This window comes from Podarcis muralis, chromosome 3, assembly GCF_964188315.1.
Source record: "Podarcis muralis chromosome 3, rPodMur119.hap1.1, whole genome shotgun sequence".
NCBI classification, from domain to species: Eukaryota; Metazoa; Chordata; class Lepidosauria; order Squamata; family Lacertidae; genus Podarcis; species Podarcis muralis.
The window spans coordinates 117,679,159-117,706,051 of record NC_135657.1 but is presented as its reverse complement, the minus strand read 5'-3'; the positions used below and the strand labels follow the sequence as shown (position 1 = coordinate 117,706,051).

The window sequence follows — 26,893 nt, the reverse complement described above, 5'->3', positions numbered from 1 at the left end:
ATGAGGGTGAAAGAGGAGAGCGCAAAATATGGTCTGAAGCTCAACATCAAAAAAACGAAGATCATGGCCACTGGTCCCATCACCTCCTGGCAAATAGAAGGGGAAGAAATGGAGGCAGTGAGAGATTTTACTTTCTTGGGCTCCATGATCACTGCAGATGGTGACAGCAGCCATGAAATTAAAAGACGCCTGCTTCTTGGGAGAAGGGCAATGACAGGCCTAGACAGCATCTTGAGAAGTAGAGACGTCACCTTGCCAACAAAGGTCCGTATAGTTAAAGCCATGGTTTTCCCAGTAGTGGTGTATGGAAGTGAGAGCTGGACCATAAAGAAGGCTGATCGCCGAAGAATTGATGCTTTTGAATTATGGTGCTGGAGAAGACTCTTGAGAGTCCCATGGACTGCAAGAAGATCAAACGCATCCATTCTTAAGGAAATCAGCCCTGAGTGCTCACTGGAAGGACAGATCCTGAAGCTGAGACTCCAATACTTTGGCCACCTCATGAGAAGAGAAGACTCCCTGGAGAAGACACTGATGCTGGGAAAGATGGAGGGCACAAGGAGAAGGGGGCGACAGAGGACGAGATGGTTGGATAGTGTTTTCGAGGTTACCAGCATGAGTTTGACCAAACTGCGGGAAGTAGTGGAGGACAGAGGTGCCTGGCGTGCTCTGGTCCATGGGGTCACGAAGAGTCGGACACGACTAAACGACTAAACAACAACAACAAATGCTTTTTCTAGGGACGTGGGTGGCACTGTGGTCTAAACCTCAGGCTTGCCAATCGGAAGGTCGCGGTTCGAATCCGCACAACAGGGTGAGCTCCCGTTGCTCAGTCCCAGCTCCTGCTAACCTAGCAGTTCGAAAGCACGCCAGTGCAAGTAGATAAATAGGTACTGCTCCGGCGGGAAGGTAAACTGTGTTTCCGTGTACTGCTCTGGTTTTGCCAGAAGTGGCTTAGTCATGCTGGCCACGTGACCCAGAAAAACTGTGTGGACAAACGTCGGCTCCCTTGGCCAGTAAAGTGAGATGAGTGCCGCACCCCCAGAGTTGTCCGCAACTGGACTTAGCTGTCAGGGGTCCTTTACCTTTACCTTTTTATGCTTTTTCTACACATTTTGCTCCCAAGTTAAACCTTGCTTGCTAAATAGCAGAAAGAACTTGCTTTCCTGCAGGACATTGTCAATGTCTAAAATAACTGGTTGCGCCAAAGGGGAAAGAAAATGCTCCCTTCAAAAGCAGAATGTATTGCCATTCTGCCCAGCATTTTGGTTCATGGGAACCTGAACATTCCTCCCTGTAGCATTGGTAAAAGAACATGCAGGCTTGCTGCTTTCCTGCTGAGCAATATCAGGAGGTAAGCAGGTTAGCTTGTCAGTTCCCTTAAGGAGAAATGGGGAAGTTCACAACACCCAGGAAGAGCAGGCCCTGTGGGGAAACTATAAAGAGGTTACGCAACAGGAGATCGCAAACGCAGACCGGCTGAACATACTGAGATCCACAGGAGAGCAGACCCTTGTGCCAAAATAGGATGTGTGCTAGGGAAGAAACCTGTACAGATCTGTTGGTAAAATACAAAGGAGCTTAATCATTTGCAGTTAGTTTTATGAATAGCGGAGGAGGACTGGGAGAAGACAACGGGGGTGGTTTTTGTGTGCACCGCAATTCTGAGCACTGTAGGGTCTCTGTGTGTGTCTAGGTTTGAGAGAAGTACTGAGGTTTTGCATTCCTGTTTTTCTTTAGCTTTAAAATGCTGTGTGTGCGTTTGTTTGGTTACTGTGAGAACAGGCTGCTGGGGGGGAAGTGTTTTTGGTGATTATACTTTGTACTGTTGATACAAAGGATACCTGTTATGCAGTGTTTGAAGTGCCAACTGTTTCTTTGCAAAGGAGGAGAATACCAGAACAGGTGAAAAGAGTACTTTTCTCCCAGCAGAGGAGCAATTGCAGCAAAGTAAGACACCACTCAGTTTAGTTACTGTACTGCAGGTGTTAAACTCTTTGTGAAACAGCCATGGTTAAAAGTACCTTTGCAAAGGAAGTTGGTGAGAAAGCCATTGGCCAAGACCTGTGACTTCTTAGCAGCCCCAGCAGGTCTGGTGGGTAACAACATCTGCATTGTTTGCTTAGAAATCTTCCCTAGTCTACTGAGCTTCCATACTGTGTCACAAATGGCTCAGCTCCCCTAGTAAAAATCTTTCCCTACCTCTGACTCCCAAGGGTTTTCTGACATTTCAGTGGGTGCCCTATGGTTGCCAATAGCAACCAGCAGGTCCTTCCTACAGCCCCCAAGCACCATGTTTCAACCACACTATATATTGTGCAGATTAATGAAACCAAGGCTTACATTATTAATTATAACCATAAATATTCGACCCTTTCCTTACCTGAACTGTGAATGGTTAAGGACTGAAACTAGGCAGTCCTCTAATTCACTTCTTAGGTTTAGCACCTGGGGAATAGTATCGTGTGAAAAGTAAACAGCATTGTGTTGCAGGACAGACCCAGCGGACGGGCTGTTTCAGCATATCCCAAGGTAATACCACTTTAAGCTCCATATAAACTCTTAACAGCTTCTATCCTAAAACTAGACCGTAGGTGGTAGAGTTTTTTACGATATGTTATAATAGTGCAATAAATCTGTTAGCTTAAAATCGAATCTCCGTGGCCTTTTAGAGAAATCATCATTAAATGCAAAGCCCTCTTAATGATGCCATCCCGGTGAAATTGTTTAATCTGCAAAGGGGGTGAAAGGTCACCAAATGAATTTTTTATAATACATCAACTTGACACGCAATAGGGAAAACTGTAATAGATAAAAGCAAAGGAAAAGGGCACTGTCTTCTTCTGATAGGTCAATAGCAGCCAAGAGAGTCACTCATCCACTTTCCCTTCACTGCTGTGCTCCTTTCCCATTTAATATGGACACCCAATTAATACCTCAGCACCATAGACAACCTCATTTTAGGTGAATTATAGCAATTCCTTCCCCCTTCTCTGAAATGAAAGTGATCACAATACATCATAGCATTGCACGAATTAACGTTAATTGATTCCAGTTACCAAGCATCGATGGGCCACTTCTATAACCTGGGCCTTATTGGGAGCTGGAAGGGATGGAAGCAAGATTAGATTGCAATGTCCGTTGCTTTGGCGACGGAAGTCACCTGACACCTTGTTAGGTGGTTTGTACGGTTCTATTGCAAACCCCAGTGGGGTCGTCAGTAAACTGGAGTGATGTCCAAACATCATTACAAGCTGCTTCGATATTAAAGCGAAGGGATTAACACCTTATTGCAAGCAACCTGGATTTGTCACTGTGCTGTCGTTATCCAATTTCTAGCTGATAATGTGACTATGGCCTGCGGGCGCAAGGTCCTCCAGCTAAAAGGAAAGTATAAAAAAAATCCAACCTGCCCAAGAGCTAAAGTCGTTTAACCCCTCACCTGCTGTGCTTCCTGCAGATGAGCTATGGCGTTTGTTTGTTTGTAAACTATATTAAAACAGTGGGCAATGGCAAAAATGGGGTGGGAAAACTTCCGCATTCTGGGGCCTAATTCTTCTCTACCAGGTAGTTATTTTCTGTCAGCTCAGATACTCATTGTAGTGAACAAAGACAAAACCCCACTTTTCATAGGCTTAATTTATGTTGATGTTAATACATAGTGACTTTTGAAATGGATTTTCAGTGCACTGAAACAGTCTTACAAATGCCTGCAAAGTTCTCATAACACAACACCTCCTGGCCATGCCTGAATTTTGAATATTTTCCAGGAGATGCTTTTGTCCTCCCACATGATGCCCAAAATCTCCCTGACACAGTGCATATGGAAGGCATTGAGGTGTCACTCCTGGCAGGCCTAAGTTGCCAGTGACTCATTTGCATAAAGCAGTGTGCTCAACACGCAAGCTTGGTAGACCTTCATCTTGGTAGTGGCCATTAGCATCACATTCTCCCATACTCTTTGGAGACACGAGCCATTGCACAGCTGCCTTGACAATACACTTGCCCAGCCCAGCATCGATGGAAAGATTGCTGGTTATGGTGTGACCTAGGTAGACAAAATTGTCTACCTCAAGTGTGTGCTTATCATTGCTGATGCTGGCAATGTCCTGACCCAGAATGTTGGTCTTTTGTTTGTTTGTTGTGGAAAGGTGGGAATCTGCTCTATTACTTTTGTGTGTGTGTGTGTGTGCGCGCGCGCGCGCGCAAGAGAGAGAGAGAGAGAGAGAGAGAGAGAGAGAGAGAGAGAGAGACTGCTAGAATTCCCAGTGAAACTCATTGCTAAACGTGGCACTAAAATTTTCTTCGACTGAGTTGCCTTTGATTAGGCATGTTTGTTTTCCAGGGCAGAACATTGGAAAGCGGGAGCAATGGTTTTTGTTTGCTTGTTTTGTTTTCTACTAGAATTTAGGTACCTAAAACACGCAATAATTAGGCCAGATTAATATTGGTTGAAGCCTTGGAGCTGTATTAATTGGTGGGGTGTTGCAGAAAAACATGGCCCTTCACAGAACAAAGATAGATAAGTTTGATTAAAGGAACCAAAATTTGATGTCTATGATGCAAGCACTATTTTATGCCTCTTTCTATGCCTTCACAACAGCCATGTAGAAGGCAGAATGTCAGCAAAAATAAGTGCACACAGTTTTCTCTGTGTTTTGTTTATCAGGGTTGTTTGAATGTATGATGTGCTTGCCTTTAATCCCTGATATGCGGCCCCTTAATCTCTGATGTGAGTCAATATAGTTTAGGTTGTTTTTAGTAGACCAGTGCATGGCAAGATGGGAAAGACAACACACACACCCTCAAGAACAATTTGAGCTGCCCGCATCCTAGTGTGCGACCTCCTGCAAAGCCTGCTTGCAAAGCACTGCTCCCACTACATTTCTCAGGGTCTGCTGCCACACCTCCTGCACGTTCCTGACTCTTCCTTTTGTGCCCATCTTCTGACTTGGTCAGTCCAGCAGTTGCTATAGAATCAGATAGCTAGCTCAGAATTATTGCTTGCATTGATGCTGCTGTGGCAGCCGTCACAGTGGGAGAAATATGTTAATTTTCATTCTGTGGGTCTTGTATTTACAGGTCTCACCCTAGTGAGATAAGTGGATTTCCATTGCTCTTGGGCATAAAGTGACAGTGTTGAGTTATAAAGGCCTTTTAGATAGGTTTGCTATGGACAGTAGATATTAAAAGCAGAGCACAGCTTCAGGGTGATGGCGTACCATGGGGGAATCAGTAATGTGGGAATCAAACCCTTTAATTCTTGTGCAGTGGTATGAAGTAATTTAACCCAAATTAGCTATGGACAGCCCAAAGTGTAACAAGATGATGCATTCATTGTTTAGTGGCAATAATAAGCCAGCAACATAATCCTCTGCATGTTTGCTGAGAAGTAAATCCCTACTGTGTTGAAGGGGGCTTACTTTCAGGAAAGTATACACAGGATTTATACACAGGATTGCGACCTAAGTCAGAATTTGATGTATTTATTTGCTCAATGCCTGAGATATGTCCAACCACAACGTAAAATTCCAAGTAATCAACCATTTTTAAGTAAGCAGCTTACTTAACTATCAATGATCCTGACAGTCTCTCTGTTCCTTGTCTATGAAAAGGTGATAATTGCACTTCAGCTGGACAAATGTGAAGCCAGAAACGGGTCTGAGTCAAGTAGCAGCAGCTTACTGTACAGGAAGGCTTGTGTAAACTGTCTCATTTCTGACATGGCCATATTTCTCAAATCCCTTTTCCTCATTAAAAGTAGAATTGGGAGTGGCAGCCATGGTGGGAGAGAAGCATCTAAGCCCTTTGCAAATACTTTACTCATGCACTCTGTCCCCCAGTCATGTCCCCAGCATAGCACTTGTGACATCGGGAGCTGAACTTCTCAGTGTGGCTTCATTTCTCATTCATGTGTAGGAACGTGAACCCAGTTCAATCACTGAGATCATCTGTAGGAGTGACTTTAGTTGTCCCCCCCAATTAGTGAGGTTTATCTAATGTCAGGGTAATCAGTCCAGTCTTGCAAAAAGTTCTTCATACAAAGATTCAGCAAGCATCTTCAGTTTTACTTTTTACACATTTGCTGAAAACTTTTCTATTCCACCTAGTTTAAACAGACAATTAATATGTGTGTGGGTTACAATTTGCCAGTGGTTTGCAATTTCGTTTCCATTGTAGCTATAATGGTACACACAGTTTGATAAGCTGTATATGCTTTTATAAACAAAAAGTGCCTCCATAGAGCTGTTCAGATAACATAGCTAGAGTCGGACGAGTGGTTTGGGCTCACTGACTCAAACCAATCTTGGCCATAATTTGAAAGTGATGGTTGTTGTACCACTCGCTTCAGTGAATGAAGGATACAGGAGAGTAAGCCTTTGGTCTAAGTGCTTCTGTGTCAGCCACTCTTGTGAGGCTCCCCCCACCTTCAGATCATCCCTCACCACTGATGACATTGACAGGCAATGAAAAGTGCCTTTTACATTAGCATTTACAGTACAACATTACTATTTTATGTGAAGTTCACTTACCTAGAACTTCCATCTGCTGGAACTGAGGTGGCAGAAACCATCACCACTAGGGTATCAACTGGTATTTTGAGGGCATGCTGAAGTTCACCAGTCTGTTGGGCATTGATAAGAGTATTGGCCAAACTTGTCAATCTGTCACCTGAAAATGAGGAGGCAAGCTTGGACCTTCGGAAGTGTAATGGATCACTTATTTCGAGGATCACCACTCTGAAACCAGTGGATGAATGGGGTGGCAGCAAGCCCCCCCAAACTGCTGAACCTGTTTGGGTTTTCTGTTGGCTAGCTCTATGATGAATGAACACACATGACTTCATAGGGGGGCACTGGTGTTTTCTCTTTGTAGCATTGTCTGCTATGGTATTTAAGGTGCTCTCACTTCCAGATGAGTTGAGGACTGTTCTGATTTGGTCCCACCCAATCTGTAAAAAAATAGCCAGTCTCTGAATCACCGCTGCCTCAGCCTCTGCTATAGTGAAAGCAACATGAAGAGAATTATATGTGTGTATTTCAATAGGTTCATCCCAATGAATGGCAACATACAGAAGATTCTCATGAAAACTGAAGTAATTGGTTCCCGACACAGCATTTGCCAAGGAAGGTCTGGGAAATGACAAAACTGGTGGCATATAGTTCCCTTTAACAAAAACACAGAAGCTTCGTGGCTGATCGTAAAAGATAGCTAAGAGAATCCTTGTAGCGTTGTGACCACTATTTAAGTGGAGTCTTAGTGACCAAGGCACTGGACCATTAAAACAAATTTTTGAGAGCTTGCTCAATGGCAATATTGAGTAAAATGTTGGTGAATGCTCTGTGGCACAGCAGGATCCCCGTGAAGTGGCTTCGCTGAAGGTATCAATGAAGGTGTCGGTCACCAGCATGGGTGGAGAAGGCTTCCATTTACTGGTATCTGTATCTGTACTTTCTAAAATCACCACTGCATAGTATGTTTCTCTACAGAAATACACATTTGATGACGGTTTGTAGATGCACTTTCTGTCTTCTCTGTAAATGCCTGTTAAATAAATAATACATCATCAACACAGACTTGCCAACACTTGTAATTTTGTCACAAGACTTGTAATATGTGACAGACATTTCTCTTTACACAGTCTCTGAAGAGGTAAACAATTGTACAACTACATTATTAGCTTTCATCGAAAGTGTGATTGGGAGACCAGATGTAAGGGCGGGGAAAATATGTGCCTACTCCAAATGACAAGGAAAATTAAAGAGTAAAACTAGATGCTGTTTTCAAAAAAGAAAATGCACTTTTTAGATTGAATCCTTTATTCATTTCAAAGTAATAAAATGCATAATTGCATTACATTAATGTGATTAGACATAAGATTGCTGACTGAGTTGGCACTAATGCAGAAAGCTTATGCCGTCTAGGTTCTACAGATGTATCAGTGAAGCATTAGATCACTGAAGGTTCTGACTGGAGCAACAAAAAAGAGATGGTTTTTCAGTGGATTTCATCTGGAGGGCAAAACTGAGCTATCTTATTCCAGAAAAGAAATTCACTGAAGGAGGAGGTTATTATAGCAGTCCCCAAATATTTAAAAGGTGCCATAAAAAGAATCAAATTTGTGATAATTCCTTTAAGGATGAACAATGGCCTACAACCAATTGCTTACCTGATGTTCTCAGTACAGTGGTACCTCGGGTTACAGATGCTTCAGGTTACAGACTCCACTAACCCAGAAATAGTACCTCAGGTTAAGAACTTTGCTTCAGTATGAGAACAGAGGGAGGCCCCATTAGCTAAAGTGGTGCTTCAGGTTAAGAACAGTTTCAGGTTAAGAACGGACCTCCGGAACGAATTAAGTTCTTAACCCGAGGTACCACTGTATTACTAAAGCAACAAACTACATTTTCCAGAAAAAGCATTATATGGTGGAGGTGGTAATGAGGAGTTAAAACTCTTTTAAAAAATGGGATTAAGTTCTAATGGGCTTTTTTTTCTACCAGTGGGGTGGTCTGGGGGCTCTTGCAGATTGGCCTAACCTTTCCACTGTGTAGGGATGGGAGAATATGTCGATGTCTCAGTTTCTCGGTTTTCCAGTGTTTAACTGAGTTCTTCATATTTTGCATCCATTTGTGATTATTATTATTTTAGTACCAACCACTGAAATGCAGCCCCAGAACATTGGCCATGAGGGTGTGTGTGTGTGTGTGTGTGTGTGTGTGTGTGTGTGTGTGTGTGCGCGCGCGCGCACATGCCTGCACATATATGCAACAGAGAGCACAGGAATGAACATAGGATAATTAGGATAGGACCAAGGAGAGAAAGCTGAAAATCTGGGGGCCTTTCTGGACATGCAAATCACTGTGTCTAGTTCTGGGCACAACAATTTAAGAATGATATTGACAATCTGGAACGTGTGCAGAAGAGGGAGATTGGTATGACTGAAGGTCTGGAAGCAAGGTTTATGACGAATGGTTGAGAGAGTTTGAGTGCGTTTAGCCTGGAAAAGAGGAGACTGAGAGGAGATATGATAGCCATCCTCAAATATCTCAAGGGCTGTCACATGGAAGAGGGAACAAGCTTGTTTTCTCCTGCTCTGAAGGGAAGGATCGGAACCAATGGCTTCAAGTTACAGGGAAGGAGATTCAGACTAATAATAATAATAGTAATAATAAATTTTATTTATATCCCGCCCTCCCCAGCCGAAGCTGGGCTCAGGGCGGCTAACAACAATCAAAATAATCCGACATTCTAAAAACATTCATTATAAAATTAATTAAATCAAATTAAAATCAAATTAATGGCAACCATCAAGCCAAATTCTGTGCAGATTGCCGATTGCCAGAGGAGGGGGTCAGGCTGCGCCCTGACCAAAGGCCTGGTGGAACAGCTCTGTCTTGCAGGCCCTGCGGAAGGATGTCAGGTCCTGCAGGGCCCTAGTCTCTTGTGACAGAGCGTTCCACCAGATTGGAGCCGCGACCGAGAAGGCCCTGGCTCTAGTTGAGGCCAGCCTAACCTCTTTGTGGCCTGGGATCTTTAGGATGTTTTTATTTGCAGACCGTAGATTTCTAAACGCCGGGAACAACTTTCTGACAGTAATAATAGCTGTTTGACAGTGGAACCTACTCCCCCAGGTTGGTTGTGGGCTTTCCTTCCTGGGAGGTTTTCAAGCAGGGGCTGGCTGGCCATGTGTCATGGATGCTTTAGTTGAGATTCCTGCATTGCAGGGGGTTGGACTAGATGACCCTTAGGGTCCCTTCCAGCTCTAAGCTTCAGTGATTCACTAGCTACAGAACTGCTGCAGGCTTCCTCATTTGATGCCTTGCAAACAGCTGAGTCAACCCTTCCCCTCCCACTGATCATCCCTCTCGCATTTCTCTTGCTGAGGAGGTCCTGCTCCTATTCTGCCATTTGCTAGGATTTGCATTTGTGCAAGCTCCCTCTTCTGCAAAGAGGTTGCTAGCGTCCTGGTTGGTCCCTTCCTCTTCCTCTGCCCTCCCTCCTTTCAGAATCACCTTTTCTGCCAGTCACAATTTCTGCAGCCAGCCATTTCGATCACTTTTAAAATGAAACCCACGCTGGCCTTGGTAATCATAATGTCATTTACAATTTACCACAAAACACGTTTATTCAGTTAGCAGCACGTTGGAGAAAAGAGAACTCCGTATGAACTCGCCGCTGAAGGCCTAATCTGATTATTTCCTCATGAAAATCCAAGCAGGGGTGCTTGTAAGCGGGGCTGGGGGGGGGAGGGAGGAGAGGTCTGCTCACAGCTGACTCTCATAATCAACACAAATAGATAAGTGACACACCGTGTCAGGGGCAGCGTCTAATCTGCCCTGCGGCTCTCCTTGGAGAAAAAGGCCAGAGTGGACAGGGCTTAATAAATACTGATTGACCACTGAGTATTGAGGTGACATGTGCTATTTACATTCGAGATGAACAATAACAGTGATAAATTCCAGAAGCCTTCCTTCTAAATGGCTAAAATTAAGTTAAGCGGGATATATATTTCGTGTGAAAAAGTGAGGGGAGGAGAGAATTGGGGTTCGCAGATTGGGGTGTGCAGGTGTGGCACAAAAAGTCAGAAAAGCCAAGAAGATGGCGAGTGCATGAGATAAAACTAATTATATGTACAAGAGATTTTTTTTAAAAAAAGAATGTGGGGGGGACTGTTGTGTTTATGCGCCAACACGCGGCACTGAGCACCATGTATGGTGCGATCAATGGCATCAGATGTGCACATGGATGTGTTACACAGTAGCCTATTGGGTATTCAAGGGCAGCAAAGTGGAAGTTTGTGTGTGCTCTCTTTTCGTACAATCCTTTTCACATTAATTTTTCTCTTTCCCCCCCACAAATTCTAAAAAAGAGCTCCACACCAAATTTGTTATTTTATTTAATTTACTTCTTTCCAAACACTCAGGTTGCTTGCAGGGTTTCTGACAAATATTAACTTTGTGTCAATATTTGTCCTTCCTGTCGTGAAATGAGGATTTTCCACCTCATTTCACATTTGAAAAGAAAAATATGCCGTTGGGGTCCTCTTTGCTTAAGAAAAAAAACACCCCACACAACTCGTATCCTTTATTTAGAAAATGGACCAAAAGGGAAGGTTTTTTAAAGTGGGTTTTTTTTTTTAAAAAAAAAAATGATGATGTTTTACTTAAAGGCACGGAGACTTTCGGTTTTTTACTCAGCTCCCTCACCAATGCCCTCAAAAGTTCTACATTTAAAATTGAATGAAATACATCAACATTAATGATTTCCCCCTTTAGGTTAGCATCGCCATTTCTTTCTACTAATTTCTTCCCCAGTTTATGATAGATTTCACATTGCATACTTGTAAGGAAAAATTCGGGAGCATTTGACTAAAACAAAGAGGTGTCATCAAGTTTCTCTAATATGTATTTTATCAAAATAAAATAAATGCCAAGCAGTGTTGTTTCCATCTGCCTAGGTTTGCTAGTCACTTATTTCTAATGCTAATATAAATGCAGCTACCATGTTAAAAGCCAAAAGTGGGGACATAATTAATGGCACACTATTTACTCACTGTAGCCTAGTGGCCCTGGGCAAACTATACTCCATAAACCATACTCCCCCAGAATTAAGGAAGACAAATAATTCAGTGGACAACTGAGAGAACTTACATGTTAAGTTTCCCGCCATCTCACAAACTACCTTGTGAGAACTTGCTGTACGAGCTTGTGTGAGAGAAGAAGCAAATGCTGTGGGGGATATATATATATATCCCACACAGGGATATATATAGGAGGCAGTCTTAGGCTCCATATATATATATGGAGTAAAGAAGCATATTGAAGGAGAAAGGTCCCAGCCACTAGGTCATGTCATTTTAGGGGGTGAAACTTAATTTTTGCACATTTCTTCAGTAGTTGATCTTAAAAATATGGTTTCGGGTGTGAGGAATTCAAATCCGCTATTATTTTTGTGATTTGACCACATTTAGCTTGGCAAGTGTACGTTTGTTGAAGAAGGACATACTGTAAACTGCTTTCAGAAAACCAAATAACTTTTAATTTTACCTTCTGAAAATGTCAGGTAATGCTTAACAACAACAACAACAACAACAAGTACTTGACCATCATTTTTATTTCTATGCAGTTTTAGACACATTCTACCTACAAGCAAAACTAAATTATAGCAATTTAACCAAAATATCTCTTGAATTCCCAAGTCATGTTACAATTTTTTAGCACTCCTCATTTTTGGAATTTCAAAGTTGAAAGATTCAACCTTGCCAAACCCTCCTGCCTTTCCCTCCTGAAGCTGATTGAAGTGAGTGGGTGGTCACTGGAATGATGTGAGATGGGTTTGCATGCAATATTTAATTCAGACCACAGTATTTCAGTATCTCAGTTTAATACCTAGTCACAACCTTCCTCACAACAATGAATTTAAAGTCTGTTCAAATTATAGCAATTATTTCTAAATTTTCATAAAGCAAATAAATGGGCGTATACGGATGCAAATCCAAGTTGTTTTTTCAATACATCCAGACTAAATCTGCGTGCAAACCAATGTGCCTGAGGAGCAGGATCTGTGTCCAGAAGCACACATTCCTCCTAGTCCAAAAAGTGGGACTGAAGCCCCTCCACAAGGCCAAGAAGGCAGAGGTGGGAAGGAGCACTCAGTCTTGGCAGAAACCTCTTATTTGCTGAGAGAAAGAAAAGCTCTCACTATTTGTGGCTTGTATGTTAACATGGGGTGAATGTAGCAATCTAATGATTGTGGTAGTGTTTTTCAACCAGTGTGCTGTGGCACCCTGGGGTGCCTTGGATGATGGTCAGGGGTGCAACGGGCAATGCTGGCCTCTGTCCCCCTTTCCTTCCCTCTCTCCTCGGATGCCCTCTTGCGTCTCTGCCTCCCAAAGGCTTGCACAGCTGTTTGTTGCAGCAGCCCTGGCTACAAGCTTCTGGGGCTGGCCAGGGGATGGCCTCAGAGTAAGCAAGCAAGCGGACGAGGGAGCCCAGCCAGCCAGTCTACCTGCCCTTGCTGTTGGGAATGGACAGACTAGTGGGATGCTGGGCAGGCAGGCATGCACTGTGCTAGCCTTTCTTGTGCTTGCTGTGTGCAAGGCCTGCCTGGGAGCTGAGTGCTTGGTGCTGCCTCAAGTTCACCACTGGCCAGTCTCCGTTGGGCCACTAAGGCTGGGGGTATCCTCTTCCCTCTGGGGGGTATCCTCTTCCCTCTGTGGGGCAGGGGTGAGGAGGCTCCTCTCTTTGGGGTGGGGGACCAGGGGCAGCAGCAGCAGCTGCCCAGAGGACTCCCAAGGAGAGGGGAGGGGAGGCTGAGGGAACACTGCACAAGGGAGGGTGTTCGAAAAAGGGTGAGGGGCTGCCAGCTCTGCAGGCAAGGGGTGACCCAACTGGGCTCCTGAGTCCCACGGGGTGCCGCAGAAAGGATGTAGTTGGTCAAGGGAGCCGTGGACTCAAAAATGTTGAAAACCTGTGGATTATGGGATGAAATTTTATTACGCACAGGAGCAAGTCTCCAGTCTTGGAATTTTCTTTCCACTTCCTTTTGCTTTCTGGCTGGTCTTATTTCAACAGTAGCAATTGCTTTGCTTAGCCTGCAAGTGACGTGTGTATAAGAAATTTAGGAAGCTGAATTATATTGGGTCAGACCATTGGTCCATTTCACTCAGTCCTCTCTAAACAGACTAGAAATGGCGCTCTAGGGTTTGGGGCACAGATCTTTCCCAATTGTACCAGGAAATGCCAGTGTTTGAACCTGGAGCCTTCTGCACGCAGAGCAGATGCTCTACCACTGAGCTACAGCGCCTGCCCAGCTTTATACCCCCCTATTTGGAAGCAACATTATACGCTCCATTTCCCAACTGCACCTTTTCTCCCTCATTGTCTTCTGCTGATGGAACATCTCACCACCTGGCAATTGTTGGGCTCCTTATGATGGTACATGTAAATAGGAGGAGGAAATCTTGCCTTTGCACTGGCATTTAAGTGATCCCACATACAGTCGTGCCTTGGTTCTCGAACAGAATCCATTCTGGAAGTCCGTTTGACTTCCGAAACATTCAGAAACCAAGGTGCGACTTCCAACTGGCTGCAGGAACTTCCTGCACTCAATCGGAAGCTGCGTCAGACGTTCAGCTTCCAAAAAATATTTGCAAACCAGAACACTCACTTCCAGGTTTGTGGCATTTGGAGCATTCAAGTCACAAGGAGTTCGAGAACCAAGGTATGACTGTATCTACCTTTCCCTGCAGCTTTCCTTCCCTAGTGTGTGTTGTCTTATACAGATTGTAGGGCCTGAGTCTTATTTTTTTTGTTTTACGTACCGTTCTTATAGGCACCCTAGAAACACAAAACCAATTGCCACAAATAACTAGTTAGAATCTGTTACAGGAGGAGAGATATGCATGTATTTGGAATGAAAGCTGTTGCCTATCAAAAGACACAGCAGAAGGCAATGGAAAGGGATTTAAAGGTAGGTACCTCGGGTTACAAACACTTCGGGTTACAGACTCCGCTAACCCGGAAGTAGTACCTCGGATTAAGAACTTTACCTCAGAATGAGAACAGAAATCGCGCGCTGGTGGTGCGGCGGCAGCGGGAGGCCCTATTAGCTAAAGTGGTACCTCAGGTTAAGAGTGGTTTCAGGTTAAGAACGGACTCCAGAATGAATTAAATTCGTAACTAGAGGTACCACTGTATCTGGGTGATAAATGTTGCAACTCATCTGGAAAGGTCGGGGGGGGGGAGGGATAGGATGGCTTATAATAAAGCACTGTAGTTATCAATACCTGTTGATTGTCCACCTTAAAATAAATAAAGGAAGATCAAGGTATTGTATTCACACACAAAAAGATAGGAGGGATAAATAAAATGGATCCACTCTACAATGATATCAGTGGCATTTGTGTGTGGGGGAGACCAAGAAAGCTGCCTGGAGATTTTCTTATGGTGTTCTAGTCTGTTACTTCCAGCCCTGCAGCCATCCACGTGTGCTCTGTGGACCAGCATTAAAATGTCAGCCAGGGAACTGAGAGGCGTGATGTGACAGGATGAATAATGGGTGGGGTCTGAGAGAGGGTACCACACATATGGGTCTATGGGAGAACATACCAAGCTGCAGCAGAATATGTGGGATGAATGTGGCACAATTTACTGGGAGGCAGAGATATGAGCTGAATATGTACACCACTTAGTTTGAATAAACCTATACTGCAAGTATTTGCTCTCTGTGTTTCACAAATTAAAGCACTTACATAATATCACAATCATTTTGTTAAACCTGCAGCCCTATTCAAAACACTTGCCTCAACACAACTGGTCCTTGCCGATTTCACAGCAAATAACACAGCTCTCCACCTCTTGAAGTGAAAACAGCAGTCTTTATCTTCTCTGCACTACACGCTTTTAAGGGGCTATTTCCTCTCAGGTTATTTCTGTATTAGCTGAACGTACGAGCTCACAGGCCTATTTCTACATGCAAACACACAACTGCCCCCAGTCCTTTCTGACTATTGACCCTATAGAAGAGAAAGCAAAACAGCATTCTTTTCAAACACAATACCAACCCTTGGCTTTCCTGCCGTGGCACGATAAACACATCACATTTTTCCTTTCCTCTTTTCTTTTTCAGAATGAAGCTCTGATTTCATTGGATGCCAGATCTAAAAACAAATGTGGGTTGTGCCAAGCGCTGCTCTGAGCTGTGGATATAATGGGATTTGAATGGGAAGTCCCGGACACAATAAATCTGTGCCATATGTGACCATTTCCTGTGTCAGTTCCTTTCTCATAACCAGTGGACTCCCCCGCCCCGACGTCGTTCCCTTTCTTTCCCTTTCATGACCCCACACCAGGACTCTGAAATCTTTCATGGCTGCTTCTCCGCCTGGGGCTCTTCTACAGCAGTTGCATAAATAAATGAAATTGACAGCAAACATCATAACAGTTAGCAGGAGTGTGTACCCACCACAAGTGCCTTGTCCTGCTTTGCAAGAGAAATGGAAGAGGAAAGGACTTATTATGGGGGGGGGGTATGTTCTTTGACAAGAGAGGGGGTGGTGGAATTAGTAAAATAAACTTGCTAAGACTATTGTTGTCAAAGTATTTTGCTTCATCTAGTTACAAATTAGGCAAGGTCTTTGGTTCTTCATCCTTCTACTCTCCATTTTCCATCACCACATTCCAAAAGGGGTAAATTTGCAGCTGAGTGGTTTCAAAAATAAAACTCCCGGGTTTGAAAAATCTTGCCTTATTTCAGGTCAGGCCTATTTCAGTTTGAGTCCTGGCTCAGACTCGACTCATCCCCCTAACCACCTCCCAAGCAAGAAAAAAGAAAAAAGAAAAAGCTACCTTTGAGAAGGGACGCGGGTGGCACTGTGGGTTAAACCACAGAGCCTAGGACTTGCCGATCAGAAGGTCGGCAGTTCGAATCCCCGCGACGGGGTGAGCTCCCGTTGCTCGGTCCCTGCTCCTGCCAACCTAGCAGTTTGAAAGCACGTCAAAGTGCAAGTAGATAAATAGATATTGCTCTGGCGGGAAGGTAAACGGTGTTTCCGTGCACTGCTCTGGTTCACCAGAAGCGGCTTAGTCCTGCTGGCCACACGACCCGGAATCTGTCTGCGGACAAATGCCGGCTCCCTCAGCCTATAGAGCGAGATGAGCGAGCAACCCCAGAGTTGGTCACGACTGGAGCTAATGGTTACCTTTACCTTTGAGAAGGCTGGGGAAAAGGAACTGGTGATGAGGAAGGCTTGCTAGATACAGGAGAAGGAGCTGTTGAGCAAGTTCAGGTACATCATTTCTTCCTGGGGAGCAAAGGATTCATAGTTTTATTTACCTCCCAAATTGAATTGGGAAGCAGAAGGAGATATGGCTCCAAGACTACTGGCAGAAAAATTAGGTATTGAGACAACCAATTTAGAAAGCTGATGCCAAGGAACTATGAACTCTGGGAAGGTGCTTCTGGGCAGAGCTATGAGCGCCACACAGCCTGTCCTGTGCCCCTTAGTTTGCTGCCCTCTTGTGCCCCATTGTCTGTGTTGGCATGTGCCTGCCATCTTGTTCTTTGCCTCAGGCGGCAAAATGCCTTGGGCCAAGCCTTGCTCAGCAGCGTCATTTCCAGTTAAGGAAAGGCCACAAAGGGTCTGCCAGGAGAGGGTGTGTGAGCTTCATGCATTTTTCACAAGCATGGCCTGGGAATACATGGAGAGAGAAAGCACACTTTTAGTTCAAAACATTTGCAAGGAAAGCTATAAAAAAACCAAACCCAAAACAAAACAAGCTTGCATTTTGAGATGAGCCAAGGGGTGTTGTCCCATCACTAATAAATTATCCTGTTCTTTTGCAAAAACAAAGTCTGGAAATCAAATGATTATTCCAAAATAGAAACATTCCATTATGTCATTTATGATCATTTCCCAGTTAAAACAGTTTTGGGCCTCATGAATAAGAACTCAGGCATGTAGAATTCCCACAAAACTCATTGAAATGTAAACCGTTCATTAGGGATGGTCCAAAACCAATATTCCCAATCTACGTGTCTAGAGAGTGTACTGTGGAAACATCCTGAACCGAACACCAATTTGTGCACGTAGTGTTCTTAGAAAATTGACTAAATTCTAAATATAATAATTCATTATTTTTAATTTTCCAATTTGGGATCAAGGTGCAATGTATTATTCTACCAGTGGCATTTCTCAAGCAACAGCCATCCAGGTTGATGGTCATCACCTGCCTCCTGTGGGATCAAGTTCCATAGTTTAACAATGTGCTGCAGAAAGGAAGCATCTGTCCTCAATCTTCCAGCCCTGCCCTTTTCTGGACCTTTTGCAACTCATCAATATCCTTTTTGAAGTGAGGTGACCAGACTATACATAGTGTTCTAAATACAGCTGCATCATAGATTTGTATAACAGCATTGTGATATCAGTGGTTTTATTTTCAATTTGGGTGTGTGGGGTGTTAGAGGATGGGCAGTACCTCTGGTGAGGGGCACATCATGCTCCTTCTGGGGTAGTTTGACCACCTTTGGTCACCTCCCTGCACTTAGCTCTCAACTCTGGCTCCTAGAAGTTGACAGTGGCCACACCCAGGAATGGATTCAACCAGCTGGTTAAACCAGGTGAGGACAGCCAATGGGTCTCAAACCCTCAGTGAGTTAGGGACTTACACTGCATGTGAAGAGAGGCTCCAGTGGATTGAGCAGACGTAGTTTATGGTGAGTCCAATGGTCAAGAAGGTGGTTTCTGCACATGCTGTAGATGGAAGTGAGGGGCAGATGGGGCCTGTCCACCTGGGAAGGTGGCTCATCTAGGAGGACAACTCTGATCCTAAAATCTGCTGCCTTGCAGGAAATCTTCAGAAGAAGAAAAGGCTAAGGAGTAAACCCTGTGCAAATCCAGGGTGAAGTTCCTAAACAGTTGGATAGTGCCTTATACACCTCCTTCTGGCAACTCCCGCAGCCAAGCTGGTGCCAAACATATTGCACTGCTTTCCTTTGGACCACATCAGCGAGGCTGAGACGGGGGTCCTGCATTCTGGGCAGCCCAGGACCTCCATACACACTGCCCAGGCTTCCGCTCCAGGTAGGTCACTTTGGTGTTGCAATCACAGTGGTTTGACTTAATCCCTCGAGGCACACTCCATTGTCTCTCAAAACACACAGATGTCAACAACAACCATATTTTTAATTCCGTTCCTAATGATCCCTCGCATGGAATTTGCCTTTTTCACAGCTGCAGCACATTGGGTCAACAACTTCATTGAGCTATATACTATGACCTCAAAGTCTTCTTCCTGGTCCATCACCATCACTTCAGACCCCATGAATATATGCGTGGAATTAAGGGTTTCATTGTTGCAACTTGTTTATGTTGAATTGCATTGCCATTTTACTGCCAAGTCACTCAGTTGGAGAGATCCTTTTGTAGCTATAATAATAATAATAATAATAATAATAATAATAATAATAATAATAATAATAAATTATTTATACCCCACCCATCTGGCTGGGTTTCCCCAGCCACTCTGGGCGGCTTCCAACACAATATTAAAATAAAGTAATGCATCAAACATTAAAAGCTTCCCTTAACAGGGCTGCCTTAAGATGTCTTCTGAATGTCAGGTAGTTGTTGTTCTCTTTGACATCTGGTGGGAGGGCGTTCCACAGGGCAGGTGCCACTACTGAGAAGACCTTCTGCCTGGTTCCCTGTAACTTGGCTTCTCTTCACCCTCTCTTTGTTTTAACGACCATGAACAATTTAATATCATCAGCAAACTTTGCTACCTCACTGCTCACTCCTAATTCTAGGTTGTTTATGAACAAGTTAAAAAGCACAGGCCCCAGTTCTGATCCTTGGGGGGGGGGGCCTCCACTTTCTACATCTCTCCATTCAGAGAACTGTCAGTTTATTCTCACTCTTTATTTCCTACAACCTAACCAATTCATGATCCACGATAGGACCTCTCATCTTATTTCTTGACTGCTAAGCTTACTCAAGAGTCTTGAGTGAGATATATGTCAAAACCTTTTTGAAAATCCAAGTATGTTTTGCCAGCTGGATCACCTCTATCCCTATGCTTGTTGACATGCTCAAAGAACTCTAATAGGTTCATGAGACAAGACTTGACCTTACAGAAGCCATGCTGGTTCTACTTCAGTAAGTCTTGTTCTTCTATATACTTGGCTATTTTATCTTTAACAATAAGATCTACGGGTATAGGGTGGTATACATCATCATCATCATCATCATCATCATTATTATTATTATTATTATTATTATTATTATTATTATTATTATTATTATTATTATTTTCCACACGTTTTTCCACCACAGATGCCAAGCTAACCAGCCTGTAATTTTCAGATTCCCCTGGGTCTCTTTTTAACAACTAGTGTTATATTGGCTACTTTTCAGGTACAGAGGCTGATTTGAGAATTCTCAGGTAGATGTCATGTGGACCTGGATGTTTGTCAGTTTTTATTTTGCCTATTAGACCTATAACTTTATATCCCATTACCAGTATCCGCCTTAGTTCCTGAGACTCATTTCCTTCAAAGGTAGTTCAGGTGCCATGATATGCCCTATATCATCCACTGTGAAGACAGATGCAGATGATTCATGCAACTTCTCCACAATCTCCATATCCTTCTTTAGCACTCCTTTGACACCCTCGGGGCCCATCTGCCTCTCTAGATGGCTTCCTGTTACTAATATATTTAAATAACTTCTCATTTTCGGTCTTCAGGTTTATAGCAATGCGTTTCTCAAATTCTTTTTAAGCATCTCCTACTGTTGGCTTGTACTTTTTTTTGGCCAAAGTTTGTGCTCCTTTTTGTTCTCCTCATTCATACAAGACTATAGAATTCCGAAGAGTCATCTAGTCCCTAAAGAAGCCATCTTGCCTCTAATAGCATCTTTGTCTCTCCTCATTAACCATGTTGGCATCTTCTTCGCCCTCCTGATGCCCTTCCTGATCTGTGGTGTCCACTCCAGTTGAGCTTCTAATATTGTGTTTTTAAACAACTGCCAAGTGTTTTGGAGTGATTTCACCCGCCTGACGTTGCCTTTCAACTTCTTTTTTATCAATCTCCTCATTGGGGGGACATTTCTTCTTTTGAAGTCTAATGTGACTGTGTTGGGTTTTCTTGGCAATTGGCCATTTTCATGTGCATTTAATTGACTAACCCTTTGGTCATTGCTCCCAAGTGGCTCAACAACACTTACATCTCACACTAGGTCCTGGGCACCACTCCTGGTCACCTGCAGTTCCATTTCATATGGAGCAAAGAATTCACTTTGGAGGCCAGATAGAAGTCTCCCTGAATTATGGGGAGAGGCCAGTAGGCTTTCCCCATCTGGCTCATGAGAACTGAACTACAATCTCCATCATCCCTGGTGGGAAAATCATAATTCACACATTTCCGGGCCCAGATCTGAAGGAGGGAGAATTACAGGACTTAAAGGAGTGCTCAGGGGGACACGGGTGGCGCTGTGGGTAAAACCTCAGTGCCTAGGACTTGCCGATTGTATGGTCGGCGGTTCGAATCCCCGCGGCAGGGTGAGCTCCCGTCGTTCGGTCCCAGCTCCTGCCCACCTAGCAGTTTGAAAGCACCCTTAAGTGCAAGTAGATAAATAGGTACCGCTTTATAGCAGGAAGGTAAACGGCGTTTCCGTGTGCTGGCTCGCTAGCTGCAGCTTCGTCACGCTGGCCACGTGACCCGGAAGTGTCTTCGGACGGCACCGGCTCACGGCCTCTAGAGCGAGATGAGCACGCAACCCCAGAGTCGGACACGGCTGGCCCGTACGGGCAAGGGTACCTTTACCTTTAAAGGAGTGCTCAGATTGCAAAATTCCACGACGCTGTGGTTACATTGATGAATGTGTAATAGGAAGTGCATTGCCAAGGAAAGGCACTTATTTCATAGGAGCTGAAAGAAAGACCCCATCTCTTGTCACCTTCTGGAGCGGCAGCCCCTATACTGCTAAAGTGCAGTATGCTCACATCTGATGCCCAGCAAACGCAATTCTCTGGCAGAGAGAAATGAGGCCCCCACCCTTATCCCTTGGCAGCCTGTCTGCTCTTCTCAGCACAGAGCAGCCTGCTCTGCATATGTGAGTCGCTTCACCATATTGCATATCAGGAGCTGGCTGAACATTCAGGTGAAGTCTTTAAAACATGCCCAACTTGGCAAGTCTGAGTCAAGCCTCCCATGCCTGACGTTTTAGTAGACCACAAACAGAAATTGCAATGTACAGCTGGCCCTGTCTGCTCTTTTTTCCTGCATCCAGACCTTTCAGCCAGACTCAGCATGGGGGTGATTTCCTGGCAACACAGAAGCATTTCTCTTCTCTGATGCACAAAACCAGGTTTGAAAGCGGGCTGGTGCTTCTGGTGACCTTCTGCCATGCGAGATGAATCATCTGAACTGGAACTCTATTCTTTGCTGACCCAGATTTCAAAGACAGCTCTACACATCATGATGGCTGTGGGAAACGCTACTGGGATACTCATATTTCCCGCAGCACACACATAAAAGGTGGATGCCATGCACAAGACAGGCGCTCGTGTCTAAGAGTGGAAGTGTGGATTTGCAGATATGGAAACCTCAGCCTGTGCTAAGGAAGGTCCAGATCCCTTTGAATTCAGGTCCAGCCTGAAGTGGGATTTGCTCCCACCACTAGCTAGTACGCCCTTTCTAGTTCTTACCTTCTATCCACATTCAGTTTGGGAGGCATAGAAAACTGCAGATACAGTGCTTCCCAGCAGGAAATGACATTTCTAGCCACGCTCAGTAGGTTTGTTTCCAGCTGAAGAGATACTCTCTGGAGTAAGACCTCCCTTGTAGTAAGACCTCTGTAGTAAGCTTGGCCACCCCACCACAACTAAACAGCTGAGAGTTCCTCAGAAATATAATGGTAATGTGGTACTATTAAATATAGAAATATTAATACTAATTAAGAACAGGTTTGGAGGTGAGCCAAAGGAAGGTGAGTGGTACTCAGTCATAGAGTATCTGCTTTGCATGCAGAAGGTTTGGGGGTTCAAATTTCTAGTCTCTCCAGGTAGGGATAAGAATCTCCCTGCCTGAAATCATGGAGTCAGAAGAAGAAGAAGAAGAAGAAGAAGAAGAAGAAGAAGAAGAAGAAGAGGAGGAGGAGGAGGAGTTTGGATTTGATATCCCGCTTTATCACTACCCTAAGGAGTCTCAAAGTGGCTAACATTCTCCATTCCCTTCCTTCCCCACAACAAACACTCTGTGAGGTGAGTGGGGCTGAGGAACTTCAAAAAAGTGTGACTAGCCCAAGGTCACCCAGCAGCTGCATGTAGAGGAGCAGAGACACGAACCTGGTTCACCAGATTACAAGTCTACCGCTCTTAACCAGTACACCACACCAGCTCTCCATAGGCAACACCAATGGTCTGACTCAGTATACAGCAACTCCCTATGTAAATCATTCTGTGAATGAAGTGTGATCTCACAGTGCTGGGGGAGTGGCCAATGAAACTGGACCAATTGTGTGCTGGTGCTGGTGGGGTTTCTACCTATTTGCTACCATATGGCAACCAGGTGCAAAAGAGCCACCACATTGGACCCACCCATGTGGCTGTTTTGCTCACTCCTTCATTCTGCAGCTGTGTGGGAGTGCGTAAGAGCGAATCAATTCTGGCATCAGAGTGGATGCATGTAAAGGGAACATGAGTTGCTCTTACAGTCCTAGTTATAAATGGAACGTGCTATTTGGTAGAATAATGACTTGGCTAGAAAGTCAGAAGTAGAGCCAGATCTGCCCCCCACCCCAGCTGAAGGAACTCTGTGGGGGAAGACTCAGCGCAAAGAAGCTTATATAGCAATTTCCTGTGATTAGTTATATTATCTGTCTTCAGAATCCTGCCTGCATGTTCTCACCCTCCAAGGAAGTGTGTTAATACATTTAAAAAATGCTGAGTGTTCTTCCTCCCCAGACTGTAAAGTTACCAGATTTTTTTCAATGAATCCGGGGACACTTTAAATAAATAAATAAATAAATACTACACATTCAGGACGTTGATGCTGCAGCGATGGCGGTGGCAGAGGGGTGGCCGCCGCCTTAACCTCAACTGCCACATTTCCCCTTTCTCCAAGGCCGCTGTCTCCTTTCTCCATCAGCCTGGGCAGCCCCTGAGTTGTTGGTCCTTGGTGGTGGTGGCCCGGTGGGTCAGGCATGGAAGGTGGAGAAGGAGGGCCGAGAACAGTGGTGGCGGCGAGGCTCAGGCAGCGCGATGCCTACCTTCCCATCGGAGCAGCCCCAATCCCATTCCTACTTGTGTGCAAGCAGGAGGGGGCGGGGATCCCTCAGCTGGGAAGGGAGGCTTTCCATTGCCTAACTGCCCCCTCCTGCTTGCACGCAAGCTCTGATAGGCAGCGTGAAGCCTCCCTTCCCAGAAGTTAGGAGGCTGCTCCGATTTGCTATGTTTCCCGGGGACATTAGATTAAATCCGGGGACATTCCGGGGATGGAATTTGTCCAGGGACTTATTCGCAAATTCGGGGACCATCCCGGGAAATGGGGATGTCAGGGGTTCAGGAGCAGAGGGACAGGAAAGGGAGGAATTAGAGACCGAGGGAGAGGAATCCGAGGGAGAGGTCAGCGATGATAGCCAGCCGAGGTCTCTAAGTCTCTCCAGCGAATCAGAGGATTCACAGAAAGGGGCTCCCGTGGTCAGAGCTAGGGGGTTGCCAGAGGGAACACCCCAGGAAGGAGGGGCCAGAGGGGACTCAGAGAGCAGCAGCTGGAAATCGGGACCAGCTTCCCCACCGGAGAGCAGTAAGGGGGAGGAGTCCCAAGCATCGGCAGCAGGCAGCTTTCCGTCAGCGGAAGGACATGAGTCAGGGTTAGCCACGCCTGCATCAGAGAGCGAGGAAACAGTCAAAAGGAAGGTCAGGAGCAGCGCGCGCGCGCCAAGTTCAAATGTACAAGAGGGGGGCGCAATGAGCAGCCCGGAGAGGGAGCCGGGTCCCAAAGCCCGCCGAAGAGAGGGGGAGGAGTCCGAAGGGTCCGCTTCCGAGGCGTCCAGGAAGGAAGGCACCCAGGGGGGTAGTAGGACCCAGAGGAGGAAGGAGAAACGTAGAAGGTGGAGTAAGGCTAGAGTCTTAAACTGGTGTACAGGGGGCGGAGACTCAGACGAGGCTTCGCTGGTCTAGGGTCTAGACGTAGAGACGCACGCTAGGGTTTGAAAATGGGAACTAAACTTCAATAAAGACTTTGTACAGTTCTGCTGGCTAGCGTTGGTCTTATGTGAGCTGGGACCTGGAGGCAGTCTCTGACAGGGGACATCTGGTAACCCTACTCCAGAGCACTTATATTCCAAAGATCCTCCCCACCCCCACCACAGCATCAGAATGCTGAGTTTGAAGAGAATGCTGCTTTCCTTCCCACCAAATTCACACTAGCATGCAAAACCAGGCTTATTTCAGTCCTCCTCTCCTTCAAACAAGGATCTCCATCCACCATCAATTCCAGCATGGATTCAAAGAACTAGGGGGTGACTTGCTATTAAAGATGCTACATGGTTGGATATGACATCAGAACACGAAGAGGTTCACTCTAAAGTCAGACTTGAAAATACTATTATTGTTCTAGCAAGAACAGAAAGGGCAAGTACTAGTAGATATCAGTATATAATCAATACCAAATAACCTGTCAGCCATGAGCCGGCTTCTTAATATATGTCAAAAACATCTACCATGTGGCAGTGCAGTCCATTGGCTTGGCAGTGCCTCCTGAAACATGCACCAAATGAGTCAACTTTCCTGAAATTGAGATATGTAGGTCCTCCTGAAACCAAACGTGAAGGGGAAAGTGCAATGTATTTCTCCATCCTTGGTCAATCTAGCAGCAACCAATTAATATATGAGTTTTAGAAACTAGTTCTGCACTGACCTCTTTAAATATTGATAATAAACATAGCCCAGCATCGAGATGTCTACAATCCCAAGTCTTTTTATGATCTGTCTCATGACTGGACAATCCTTCTCAAAGCTTGGTAAGGCACTAGGTTTTGGGAAGGTGGTGTGGGGCCCTCACAGGGACCCAGAATCCTCCCACCTCCTTCTCAAAGCCTAGTTGGTGCTTTCCCAGCTCTGGGGCCTGCCAGAGCTTTGAACCTGGGTGGGGAGCGTCAGATTTTGGCCTCACACAGGGCACCATATTTTGTCCTCACACAGGGCACCATATTGCCCCAGTCTGCCACTGTTCTTCCTTCAGTTGTGTATTGGGGGGGGGGCTTTGTCCTTAACAGTAATAATAGAACAGAAGCAAGGCCCTTTGGCATTCCCTCACCATCCGCCCGCCCTTAGATGCAAGCTGGATGACTGGGCAGAGGTCAGATGTCTCCAGTCCCCTCCCAGAAGGTTTATAATGGAGTGAGCTGCTACCTTTCATCCTCTCTCATAATTTCATAAGGCAGAATTCCCCACCCCTCAGGCAAGCAGCCAGCCTGCCACTCTGTATTCATTCAAATTACACCGAAGCCTGCACTACATGCAACCATGGTCTGAGCACACGCAGACCTCAGTCCAGAGGTATAATGCTGCCTCTAGAGAGAGAAAATATATAGTTCTTGGAAAACGTTTTGCTTCTGGCAGCCGGAAGATTAGAAAGATAAGGTGGGGAGGCAAATAGAAAAGATAATGATTCCATATTTGCTGGGGAAATGGCAAGTGCAATTAGAATTGCCATCTGAGTTGTGATCAAAATTCTGATTAATTGCTTACTGCTGTTTCACAGAGAAGAAATTAGTGCGTATCTAATTGGTTTTACTGGCATGTACCCTCTGCCTTACTTCCCCAAATTTAAATGTACGAAATTCTGCGTTGGAGTAGGGTGGTCGAGGATGGAAACCTACTCTGAAGGCTAGCTTTTGAGCTTTTGTGTATGTTCATGCATATATCTCAATTCATATGTTCTTGCATATGTGCTAAGGCTGTGTTGAGGCTTCATCAAACTCATTGTTAAATATCAAGAGATCAACAGCTGTGGTCTTTCCTGGAAAATGTGACCTGGCCACAATTATGTGTGTCCTGACTGTTCAGAAGCTAATTTACTGCAAAATACAGCCACTAGACTACTAAGTAGAGCAATTAAGGAGGAGTCTGCTGGTGTCTGCTCAACTTAGGTTCAATGGATCTTATTCCTAGGTAAGTGGGCATGGGATTGCAGCACTGATCGCCAGTTTGCTTCTGGGCACCTTTCAGAGTGCTGCCCTTAGTCTTCAAGATACCTTCAAGACTTTCAACTCCCACATCCACCTGCCCAACCATCAGGGTCATTCTTCAAAGGCCTTGCTCAAGGAATGGGGCCTTTTCATCTCTTGTGCCTTGCCTTGGGACCACTCTTCATTCACTATGCT

General features: G+C 44.9%; 1 protein-coding gene across 2 annotated transcripts in view; it reads right to left on the bottom strand.

Moving 5' to 3' along the window:
- Positions 1 to 26,893, bottom strand: part of PKHD1 (PKHD1 ciliary IPT domain containing fibrocystin/polyductin) — a 243,049-nt gene that overhangs the window by 27,874 nt on the left and 188,282 nt on the right. Inside the window, exon 57 of one of the 2 annotated variants that reach the window (XM_077926565.1) lies at positions 6,534 to 7,545. In XM_077926565.1, the coding sequence (XP_077782691.1) occupies positions 6,534 to 7,545 (1,012 nt within the window). Of the gene's footprint in view, positions 1 to 6,533; positions 7,546 to 16,679; positions 16,808 to 26,893 lie in introns of those variants that run through there. The other variant, XM_077926566.1, reaches the window with a different exon arrangement.